Raw genomic sequence first — 12783 nt, forward strand, 5'->3', positions numbered from 1 at the left:
TTACAGGACAATTACAAAACATGTCCTCTTTATTACCACCACAATAGCAGAGCCCATACAGCACTACATATTGAGCATACTGAAGCTTTGCTGCCTGCTTACTGCTGTCCTCTGTCATTAAGTCCATCTCCTTCCCTCCCTCTCTGGAGAGTGAAGCCACAGCATACCTGTCTGAACAAACTATTATAGAGCACACAGGTAACAGGGTGCTCATGGCTGTTAATCCTCTTCTCCTCCTTCATAGTCTCCAGCAAGAGAAGTAGGCTGTTGAAGCTTAGCAGGAGCCGTTCTTGCTCCTCGTGGAGGAACAGGAGAGTGTGCGTGTCCTCCTGTGTCTTTGGGAAGATGCTGTCAAGACGATGAATGCACAGCTGACTGGACACATCCCATAAACACAGGACCTGAAAAGACAACCCAGGAAAGTGTATGATAGTGTGCACAGAGGAGTGCATAAATGACCATGTGCATGAAACTATTACTATAGAAATGGATGATTATCACATCAAGTTCTGGGAAATTATCATAATACTATGCAAACAGGACCTTTTCTAAGAAGACTGGCTGCTCTAGCAGGCGCTTAATCAAAATTTGAAGAACTCTTCCATATTGCTTTATGGCACAAAACAAGATGACTGTCACTGGTGCAGGAGATGTTCCAGAGGAAACTGAGGTAAAGCTTTCAGAGTTTCTTGTGATGGCAGATGGCGTTTGAGCAGAAGGCAGATGGAACATAAATCACTTCTAAAATATTCATTCTCTTCAGAAAAACCAAAGGGAAGGCAAACATGCACAGTGCTACAACAGGGAGAGGAAAAGCAGCACAAGCAACAACATCCTTTTTGCAACAGAGAAAAGCAGGGTTGAAAGAAAATGTGGTCCGATTTATTTATTTTTTAAACACTAACTCTTATAGAGGCAACAGGGGGAAACAGGCTATCAATTATCTGATTGGGTCTCGTACCTCTACAGTAATTATAGCAAGGTATCACTGAATATTACAATGATTGATTTCTTTATCATATTATCTTCTCGCTGCACACACACAGACACACACAGACACACACTCCTACCTTGTCGTTGGAGTAGCTGAGCAATTGTTGCTTGGTCTGCATGAAGCGGACGGAGGTGACCGGGCTTGTGTGCCCACTGAGCACACACACTGGCTCTGAGGTCACATAAGGGTTCCACAGCAGGACCTGATGGTCCACACCTGCTGTGGCTACAACCAGTCAAATTGGTTCGAATTAAAACTACAATTAATTAAAGGAAATCATGCTGTTTTCAGTCCCCTACAGCCGATTGAGTGTTCAATGAAGCATTTGATTGTTTTGATGCATCCTTATCCCTTTGAGTGTGTGTGGACTAGTGTTGTTAGGCATTTTCTTTAGTTTAACAGAACTTTTGCATGAGTCTTTTTAACCATAGCAACCAGCACAGGCACATAACACATGCTAAAAATCCTCTTCTCATATTCAAACTGAGTTTATGGATAGAGCGTGTTGTATTTTGCACAGAATGTAAGGCACTGGATTTAACAAATTAGGGATGAACACGCATTTGCTATTCATTCTTCCATCATGAAAAAAACATCTTACATAATGTGACCCATAGCACACATTTGTCCTCACCTATAAGATTGAGTCCACAGTGGTGGTCCATGTCCCACACTCCCCGCTTTGTAAAGAAAGAAGTGACTCTTACACTCCTGCTTTCCTTTTCCCTCCAACCAATTACCATGCTGCTCTGTGGGCTGGTGCTGCATGACACAAAGGCCTCCAGTGAGCCCAGGTGACATACTGCAGGAATCAGGAGAGGATCACAAAGTGACAGTAAATTAGGTACTCAAACTAGATGTAAAGAAAACAGGATACACACAGATAATTAGGCACCTTATATTAACACTTCAGCTCCAGTTACTGTTGTGTTCTTTTAACTTTTATATAGTTCCTATCTAGTAGATGTTATAATTGTAAATCTATTGCTTGTAATGCATCAACACTACAGCAGGTACTAATGAGACAGCTGGTTTCAAACCGAAACCCTTTTTTGAAAAATACATGTCACCTGTTATGGTGAATTCATGCTGGTGTCTTTGGTTTTAGACAATTGCATGTCTTCACATACCTTGACCACAGGGGAATATGTAACAATAAGAAGAAAGTGTCTCAATATGATAGAAAACAAATTCACCATTCATCCATTAAATCTTATTTGCACGGTTTCTATTTCATTGTCATCCACACTAGCAGCTAATAGCAGAGGGTACTAGAAGATGGGAGATGGGGTGAATTCAGCTCAAAAACATTTTATGTAAAACAACATTGCAACATTTGATGGTAACACACTTCTTATTTTATTTCATTACTTCGGATTAGATACTTCTTCTTCCTGCTGATACCAAAATGTTTTCACCACCAGAACTCTAAAGGGCATCCACTTTCTGAGATGACTGTGCTAAATGTGCACTGACTGCAACCCTGCTGTATAGTAAACCAACCAACTAGGAGGTGCTCAGCGCAGCATAGAATTAGGCCGGTTTGATTTGCTCACTGGTATTACAGAAAACGGATGGATCTTGCATCACCATCTATCTCAATTAATACTTTGATTGAGAACATCTAAATTGGATGGCACACATCTCTATTAGAGGCTGCTTGGCTTTTCAGAGACTGCACAAATAAGTGTGGGTTGAGAGATGGCATGTGACAGTCTTAGGTCAAAGATCAGCCGCATAGCTTGGGCAAATAATTACGTCTGATTACGTTTCATACATCACATCATTTCTCCGCTTCACGAATGAAAAGATCAGTGGACTCTCAGACGGTGTTGCATGACTCATCATTGATTAATGAGTCCTTCTCTCTTTCACTGACACATGCAAATGGTTAATCAAAGTATTTGTGATACTTTAGCCTGTTAGCCAGTGATGTTTCTTAGAGGAGTTTAGAATGAAATGAGAAACCGCAGGAGTCACTGTATATCTGCATCAAAGCAAAACCTATTTTGTTCTGTAACAAATCATTGCACATTTGGTTTTTTTGTGGTTTTTATGTTACCTATACATTTATCCTTAATGTTGTTTTTCATTTCTTTGATCACAGTGTTGCAAGGATGTGTTAATGCACTTCTCAGTCACAAAACATACACTTCTTACAAGTCTCCCTTCTTGTCCTTACGGGTCTGTGTCCATCCCAATTTTCTCCTAATTTCCTCTCAATTTTCCTCTCTGTTCCCCTCACCCTCCTCCTCCCCCTTGTGGTGGCCCACGAGCCCGAAGGTTTTGGAGGTCTGGATAACCAGCCATGTCTAATGGTACACAGCCCCCTCACAGGGTGGGCAACTTCAAAAGAACAGCACAAGCACCCCAGAGGTATGCAATCACACATATACACTCGCTCTCTCACTTCTTTTCTCACACTCTCAAAATACCACAAGAGACGCTCACACATACACACTGCAAGCCTTAACATACACTCTCTCGGTGTTACATGAACACACACACACACACGCACACACTGCCTGAAAAATTTCAATTAACCAGTTCTTTTTAATGTTTTGGCGTTGTCTCCTCTGTTTCCCCTTTTTTTGTTTTCCCTTTGTTTTCTCGTTTGTTGTGCTGATTTATTTTTGCTTTATTCTTGTTTTCTTGCTTTTATCAGGATCTCCCCTTTTGGCCAGCGTGCTGCCTCTGCTGAATCATTATCAAAAAGCTCAGTGACTCTTCAGAGGGACTCCATTCGAATGATGCAATCGAGATACAACTAAGCGACCACTTTGTTACCCAAGCTGAGCTGAAGAGGGGTGTCTGAGGAAAGGAATCTCAGGAGGCCAGAACCCGAACACAAACTTCATACTAACAGTCAAAAATCTGAGACTAAAGTGGATGAAACTTGGGACTCGTGTGTGTGTTTGTGTGTGTGTGTGTGTGTGTGTGTGTGTGTGTGTGTGTGTGTGTGTGTGTGTGTGTGTGTGTGTGTGTGTGTGTGTGTGTATGACACCCTTGTGTATGCTTTTCCATGGTGTTGCATAGGCTGTCATTGCAGTGATACTGAAAAAGTGAGCAAGCAAGTGCTGACAGATGCTCTCATCACAGGTGTCAGGGTGAAAGTGTGCGTGTCTGTGTGTCAGGTATCGCTGACACAAAGTGTTTTCTTTGTTTTTACTTCTCTCTGTCATCTGTGAAGGTGAATTTCATGCTTCCTGGTTTTCAGGTTGCTGTTGCTATTTTAGACATGAGGCTCCAGGTAAATATGTGGTTTTAGATACTTTGGCATATCACTATTGTTGGATCTTTCCACCCTAACCCTAACCCTTTCATTTACAAACAATATGAAATAGTAGATTACAAGAGACAAGACACTGAAACCATGAAAATCTTATGTGCTTGTGTGTGTTAGTATTTCCAACCTTTTCGAACCCAGACTGGCTCATGTGCCTGGTGTGTCACTGTGTAACAGGAGCGATGTTTTCCTTTAACCAGTTCATCCCACAGGATGATGTCTGCTGAATCCGAATCCATCCTCAGACTGAGTCTCTCAAACAGAGAGATCTGAGCTGAGGTGAAGTATATAGCACTGACCTGGGAAAACACACAGACACACACACACACACACACGCAAACACATACAAAAGCACACAGTCATGGAGCAATGGCATGGATAAACACAATCTTGACTGTGTTCGGCTTCCCTGCTACTTCTTTTCCTCCCACTGTATATATTGCATATTATTATTTGTTTGTTGTTTCTATCTGTGTATCACCTGTCCTCCAATGTCTCCTATGGTGAGGACAGCCTGGTCTGGGTTAGAAGGATCCACCCAGTAGTCGAGACACCAGGGAGTGAACTTTAAACCCTAAAGAGGAGAGAAATATACTCCACGTCCGTTACAGGAATATTTACTTTTTCTATTATTACTAGATACAGTTTTTTGGGGGGATTTTTTTGGAAGATGATTTGGTTACTCTCACCTGGAGTTTGTACTTGCAGTTAAAGTCCAATTTAGACAGTGTGTCATAAAAACACACCTCCTTACTTGTGAATGACACTGCTATCTGAGGACAAGGGAAAAGGAATGAAACAGAGAAATTATAATATATATATATAAATGTATTGTACTGATAGAAATCTCACCAATATGATATAATAATGATTTAGCAATATTTTTGACATATAATTGGTGCTTGACTGGAATAGCTCCATGTGTGTTATGCAACAGTATCATATCTGTCACCCACTAATCTGAAGATTAAAGAATGCATATGAGCAGTATTGATCAATAATTGATGGTCTCATTACTGAAAAATTAATGTTTATTTTCCAAATATTATGCAACGGCTTCATGTATCTGCAATGCCATTAACCAGAACCACTGATCTATAATTAATTGATTGAATGCTTGTTTACCTTGTGTGCACTATGCAGTACAATATCTGTACCAATAATTGACTTCCTATGAATTATTTAGTTCTTTATTTATTACCATAAATAACATTTTCTCTACAGGACATGCAGTACATACTAGTATGTGTTCAAATAACTAAGACACTGATCAATTATTTAACTGACTGATCAATTGTTATGTGACATTCTGAAGGTGATCACCTTGTGCACATTGTGCAGCAGCACCACATCTGTGACCCAGAGATCTTTTGGTCTGACTGTGCTGTTTTGTAGTCGATGTGTGTGCAGAAGGGACATGTCCTCTCCGGCCCGCAACCCCACAGTTCCTCCTTTACTCACTGTCAAGTACTGACCCGAACTCTGCAGGTACAACACCTGCAAAGGACCACAGGACATTACAACTTTACAAATCTCTTTCTAGGATTATTTTTCTCCTTTATTTTAAAGTCAAAAGTGTAGGAACAACAGACGGTAGAGAGAAGGGTGTGACACACAACACAGGTTCACAGCTGGAACCAAACTGTGGATGTTGCACATATGTGGTATGCATCTTAACTAGTAGGCTACCAGGGCACGCACAGCAACATACTTTTAACCTAGACTAATATACAAACTTGGATCTAAAACTGTTGCAAAATTGACCTTCAGGACAACTACAGTACATTGTGTAACATTTTAATTTAACATTCATGAGTAAAATTGAGTTTACAGCTTAGAATATTTCAGCTATCCTGTATTTCCTTCCCTACATGATGGAAATCCCAGTATCATGTTTCAGCTTTTCAGTGAGACTGATAATAAAAACCTTTGTCTACATGGAATATCAAACACTAGTGGAACTATTTAAGCCAAACTGCAAGTCTGGCAGGACTTCATTCTGAATGAACTATTTCAGAGTTGAAGCGTTAGGGTTAGAGTTACCACTTGTGGGCAGCAGAAACAGTTGTAAACACAAGTTGTGGTGAATGTGTTAGCGTATTTACACATCCAGCAGACATGAGGTAGTGTTAGCAGTCATTTTCGTGAAAAAAAGTTGTGTTCCTGGTGACCTGGTCAGTGAGTCAATAGGCGCTTTTCTTTTAGCTCTGGTTTGGTCTCCACCAACTCCTGAGAAAAACTATCTGGCTTAGTTTTTAAATATTTCAAATGTTCACCAGCTAGTCACTATCATGCCTGTCTGTAATTTGATGCCGAGCAGGTAGCATACAGTGGGTGCATCATAGCTCTTCATTGAAAAAGCAGAAGCCGAAAACGTTGAGATCAGTGAAACTGAACCATAGCAGACAGTGCTGAGAGGAACTGCACAGTCGCATGGTAATTGTTTGTGGGTTTGTCACCACGAATGACCCCTTTCACATTATACATATTCATTTGACTAATTGTCAATATCAAACTATTGATTAGTGCATTCAATTATAGACATGCGTTAGACTGTACCGATCAAAGTGACAGCAGTCTGTCTGTCTCTTTAAGACTGATCTGTAGGGGTCAGAACGTACCTGCCATCTGGAAAACAACTGACACAACAGTCTGACATTTTGACATTCTCAGGATTGAAAGATTAAAATGGTAAGCCATCACTTTATCCACAGCAGTAGGCACTTTATACCGGCCGCTTAATTTACATATTAATTGATGGATGTTAAACTTTAAGGAGTCCAGAGGCATTTATCTTGAATGAGGTGTGCCATTTTGATGAGCAAGAGCCTAATACTTTCCAACATTTCCTAACACAATGTTTAATAATGTGAAATTTCATCGGTTCAGCAGAGTTTTGGATTCTCCTGCTAGTCAATGTCAAAATGTTTTGCAGATAGGCTAACATGCTGCAACAGATCACATGTTTGAAATGGGCAACATGTTCTAACCTTCATACTAAACTGACCTCTGGCTCTCTTCTTGTGGTCAGTGACCAATTACCTTTTGTACCGGGTCTCGATGTGGACAGGTCAAAGTGCGGGGTGGCTTCCAGCAAGGCACACTACTGCAGGTAGTTCTGTTGATCTTCACTTTATCAGACAGCTCCAGTAAAAGAAAAGAGCACAGCCCTCCCCAGTCAACACGTCCTTCTTCCTTCACAGCATCACTGTCCAGAAGAAGGCCGCGGTGCTCTTGAGTGACTACCACGCTGTCAAACAGGAGGCCATATTCCTCCCTGGAGCCCCGGCCAACTGATGAACAAGCCAGATTGATGAATTCAGTTCTTGACAAGGAGCGAGATTGGCCTGAGGTGTCCTGTATCAAGATCCAACACAATATGTCTACACACTGATGAACACAATGCACTGCAGACTGTTTTGGAGCATTCCTCATGAGACCTGGAGGTGTGATACTATGAAATACTGGTAAACAACAAGGTACAGTATGAAGTATAGCCCACTTTATAACACACCCACATGAATTAAAGGTGTTGCAATGTGAGACTATTAATAAACTGATGAAAAAACAGACAAAGACTCACCAGGAAAAGGCTCTGTAGCTTTCTATAGTCATCAGTGTTCATCCTGCTCTCAAGCTGTGCCACTTCCATCCTCGTTCCCATGGTTACAGCTCAGACCTGTCAATCAATCACCATCATACCAGGCAAGGTCAGGAAGGTAAAGAGTGTGTATGTGGGTCTGTTCTGAAGACTCACAGTCAAATAATAGGTCCCCCCTGCATTTCTAGGTGTTACATGACAGGGAGAAAAAAACCTGCAATGTTATCCCTTAGTAATCCCTTAGTAACCTTCCATATCTGTTTCACAGCGGGTTGTCATGTCACCATAATCATACGGTAGAGCCACAGCAGCAATGGAGTTCTTTTGTTGGCTCTTTTCACTCTGTCCAAACATGTCTGTGTTGAACAGTGGTGCAAAGGTCTTTCATTTTCAGCAAAAATTTCCACTGGCTCAGTGGCTTTCAAAGGTGGATGAATGGGTCCCCAAAATCATGTCTCAGGAATAGCTTGAGGAGGTGACAGGTTGCCAAAGCATGTCAAGTCGCTGAAATGTCAGGTAATGTGAAATAAAATACTGAAATAAGGTAGATGAGTGGCATGAATAATAGTCTTAGTAAAAGGTATTTGTTGAATTAGTCAGTGCAAAGATTAAAAGCACTTCACCTCTCTATTAAAGACATGAGATGATGAAAATGTCTTTTACACAACATTGCAAACAATAGTAGAGGATGGAAAACAGTGTTTCTTTCCTTTAACTTAACATTTAACTTGCTCATGAGACAAATTCAGTGGAAATGGAATCAAACCGAGCTGAGATTTAGATGGCAGGGTCTGATTTTTTTCTTTTACAGTGCTGATAAACTGCAGCATGATCTTGAAATGATAGGTGATCCACCTTTTTAATTACACTACTAACAACAAGTAGTAGACTGCAACAGATATGTTAATGCTACACTCATTTATGGAAAGAATGGTGAAATATTGGGGACAGTTTGTTCATGTGTTCTTTATGATTGCGATCACTTTTAATCAATTACATCCTGACTTGTTTTGTAGCAGGAAGCTGGCGGTAGTCTTTTTGAGATTATACAGGCGCAGCTTCACAAAGTTCAAACAGACAGTAACCCTTTAGTTGCTGATGCACCATGTATACTGCTGTTTGAAGAAAGGTAAAGCGTATCTACAGCTACGTTCACACCGCAGGTCTCAATGCTCAATTCCAATTTATGGTGAAGTTACTGGTAGTCTCATTCATGGTCTAATGGCAAAAACAGGGTGTGGCGGCAGCCGGCAAATTTGTGAGCGCGTGATGTTAAAAAGGAGGAAGAGGAGAAAGAAAATTAATACTTTAATGATGTCTTTATGCGGAGCATTAGCTGTGTGTTGCTGTGTATTGTTCCAGAATAACGTCAAAGTCACATTAAATGCAACCTGACTGTTCAGATTGCGGTCGCATTAAAAAAAAATCTGATATGTATCCGATTCAGTTTCACATTTGAAAGTGGCCTGAATCGGATTTGGAAATGTCAGATTCAATGCGACTTGTGCTGTTCACATTGTCAGAAATCAGATTCAGGTCACTTCCAGTAACTTCACCAGCTGTTGCTGTTGCCATGCTCGCTTCTGTAAACACAGTTCTCTGCGTGACGTCATTAATGATCAACTGAGCATGCGGGTCACTTCAGGAGGCCACGTTTAAAAGTGTAATATGACCAGCCAAACAAAAAATTGGATTTGAGCAATAAATCAGAATTGAGCATTAAGGCCTGTGGTGTGAATGTAGCCTATGATTGACTTTTAATTGAATTTATTCTTAACTGAACTCATTTTTATTTGAAAAGGAATAATGTATATTAACCAACATTCAAACAAATATAAACGCACCTGAGTTAGCCAAATTAGGCTAGATTTCAGTGCCTTTGCCTGAACAACATGTGACATTGTGATAAAAAACATATACAATACAGTTAAACAACATGAGCAGACACAAGGGCAGATGATACAGGTACAGTGGGAGGTCAGTCTTAAAGGTGGATTTAAAAAAGCATCAGTGTCGACATTGTTGGTCCTCAATAAGCCATTTCTTAACATTACACCTAAATGAACCATAGGATGGGGACTCTCTAATTGATTGTGGTATTGAATTCCATTGATGTGATGCTCTGAAGGAAAAGACTGGCTAAATGCAGGTTTTCTGAGTAGGATTGTGCCGTCCTCCCTGCACCTCTACAAGCTCTGTATGCAGTAGATTTGAAGTTGAAGAAGCCAGACAGAGGAGGAGCTAAATCGTGCACATTTTTATAAACTGGGCAGATTTGTTTGTATTTGATGAGGTTTTCAGGGCTATGCAGATTATTATTCTTATCTGAAAACTAGGTGACTTCATATCTAATGTTTTAAGTGCTTATTTGTATGATGATTCCTGTGGTTTTAATGCTATCAAGGGTACATTAGACCAACGTGGGAGATAACTGTTGAGTGCAGGTTTATCTCTGCTGCCTGAGTTGATCATTTGATTAAAATAAGTTTCCAAACCTGAAATTGACCAAATTCTACTATATTTTGACCTTTTTATGTGGATTTTGAAGCTGAAGCTTGAATCTATGTATACTAGGGATGCAATGGTATTTAATATTTTATTGAACCCTTCAATAGGACCTGTTCAGTTCAAAACACAAAGGTGACCGGCGATAGTTCGGTATGCCCATGATAAAACTTTTATTTTCAAAACTTGGTCTTTGTATGCGCATGCTGTGCATTTACAGACACTAAGGACCAGAGCCATTAAAGACAGATGTGTTTTCTCTACCACTCTTTCTCTACAGTCTTTACAGCCTATCAGAATTTCCCTGAATTTCCCAGTAGCCTATCAGCGCTCTGCATGCAAATGTTGGAGAAGAGAGGGGAAAGTAAACTTCTCATGGCAGCTAACAGAGATCATGGTGAGTGAAGGTGAAACAGAGTGGGAACATGTGTGGGAACATTTTGGATTCAGCGTTGAGTATGATGACAAGGGCAAAAAGGTCGTCAACAAACACAGCACAGTGTGCAAGCATTGCTTTGCAACTATTGGCTACTCGTCAGGTAACATGTCCAACATGTCTCACTTAACATCACCATCAACCAGTTTATTGCAGCTGCCTTCCTACAAAAGTTTTCAACCAAATCAGAAAAACATAAATAAATAACGAAAGCAGCAGGTGTCTTCATAGCGAAAGACCTGCAACCCTTTTCGGTGGTTGCGAACGTCAGATTCCATCACATGATGAAAACAATTGAACCTCGTTATAACGTTCCATCCTGCACACATATCAGTAACATTTAATATTGATATTTAATATTTGTTATAACACAGCAAGTATAATTTGATACTGCACTTTGTTTTTATATTTGACAAAAGGCAAGTAAGATGCAAGTAAAAGTGTTCCCTTTTTATTATAAATTTTGTGTTTTTTAATTATATTTACATGTAATATTGCCTCTGCTAGTGTGAGTAGTAGTACCCTGTTGACTTAAAATAGAAAAAGCAAAGAACCTACTGGATGTTAAAGTTAAAATAATATTAAGATACCAAAACTGTACCATTACCATGGCCCAAAAACCATGATGCATAACGAACCGTAGGAACACTGTACCCTTGCATGCCATCCCTAATGTATATTCTCTCTCCTGAGATGAGAATATCTTGCAACCTTTTCTGCATATTTACTGTGAACAAAAATATATAAGGCTGTTACATAATGAACTGAACTATAAAACATGCAGTTCAGTGCTGCTGTCATATCTGCTGGCAAATGAAATCCACTTACCAGTGTTGCCTCTCTTCTTTCCTGTATGGCCCCTTCAGGTCTTCAGTAAACTCTTTTGAAACTGTCACTGCTGGATTCCTTTCTGAGGTTTATTAGAGTTCCACAGTCAAACTGCCCAAAACACCATCTCAGCACCAAGCTGTAGCTGCCTAATGACAGGGTCTAGGCTTGGCAACATCATTGTCAAGTTAGCTGTAGGTTGCCAGGACTGTACACACATACACACCCTTCAGTCAAGCTAGTTTTAATCATGCGGTCCACACAGTAGAGCTGGACACACATTTAATGACAGATTCAGCCTTACCAAGACATCCAATTTCATCTATTCAGCCCACACTGGGTGTCTACAGCAAACTGTCCCAGACTCCCCACGCCTCAAGGTAGTGAAACACACCGTTTTTGTAAAATTGATCACACTTCAAACAAATCCTCAACCTCAGGTTAGTCCGCCTTGGCCTTGGCCAGTCTTGTCCGTAGGAGATTCGGCTGATTGCAGGAGTCCGAGCTTTGTGTCCAGAGGTTTCTGTAAGGCAGCAATGTCTGAGAAGCAATCAACACTAACAGCCCTGGCTGCGCCACACACACCCACTGAGAGTTAACTAACTGCCCCCAGAAGCCCAGACAGTGGCAGAGGCCACACACACACACACAGACACAATTCTTTTCTTTTATTATGCCTCACTCTCAAAGACTCAGGCTAAGTTTCCTGGCAACCAAGTAGTCAAAAAGAGTTGTTTGTGAGTTCTGGCCCTATTGCCTGCATGTAACACAATGTGTCCGTCTGTGTGTGTGTGTGTGTGTGAGTGAGAGTGTGTGTGAGAATGTGTGTGTTGTGTGTTACTTCTATTCACAGATTAGGCACTGGAGAGAAGATAATCTGTGTGAGGTACAGTTACGCCCTACACACATATACAACCTGCATACATACACAATCACACCATAGCTACAGCAACACAATTCACAAGAACATTAGTATTCTGCTGTCACTCATAAAAGTGTTCATGCATTGAAACAAAAACCTAGTGTGAACCTGGACCAGAACAAAAATAAAACTCATACTGCCAGAGCTTTATAGTGCCATTCAAATGCCTGTGAGAGGAGATCCTGAGGCGGAGGTGCACACACACAACAGA

At 40.7% G+C, this 12783-nt stretch overlaps 1 protein-coding gene across 1 annotated transcript in view; it reads right to left on the bottom strand.

The window, feature by feature from the left end:
• The window catches only part of LOC128359828 (WD repeat-containing protein 49-like), a 31139-nt gene extending 23195 nt beyond the window's left edge, over window positions 1-7944 (bottom strand). The window contains exons 1-9 of the mRNA XM_053320151.1: window positions 7864-7944; window positions 7323-7637; window positions 5604-5777; window positions 4970-5053; window positions 4762-4854; window positions 4408-4579; window positions 1629-1796; window positions 1071-1219; window positions 168-401 (exon numbers count right to left, since the gene is read on the bottom strand). Of these exons, the coding sequence (XP_053176126.1) occupies window positions 168-401; window positions 1071-1219; window positions 1629-1796; window positions 4408-4579; window positions 4762-4854; window positions 4970-5053; window positions 5604-5777; window positions 7323-7637; window positions 7864-7944 (1470 nt within the window). The remainder of the gene's footprint in view (window positions 1-167; window positions 402-1070; window positions 1220-1628; window positions 1797-4407; window positions 4580-4761; window positions 4855-4969; window positions 5054-5603; window positions 5778-7322; window positions 7638-7863) is intronic.
• Window positions 7945-12783: the final 4839 nt, after the last annotated feature.

This window comes from Scomber japonicus, chromosome 6, assembly GCF_027409825.1.
Source record: "Scomber japonicus isolate fScoJap1 chromosome 6, fScoJap1.pri, whole genome shotgun sequence".
NCBI classification, from domain to species: Eukaryota; Metazoa; Chordata; class Actinopteri; order Scombriformes; family Scombridae; genus Scomber; species Scomber japonicus.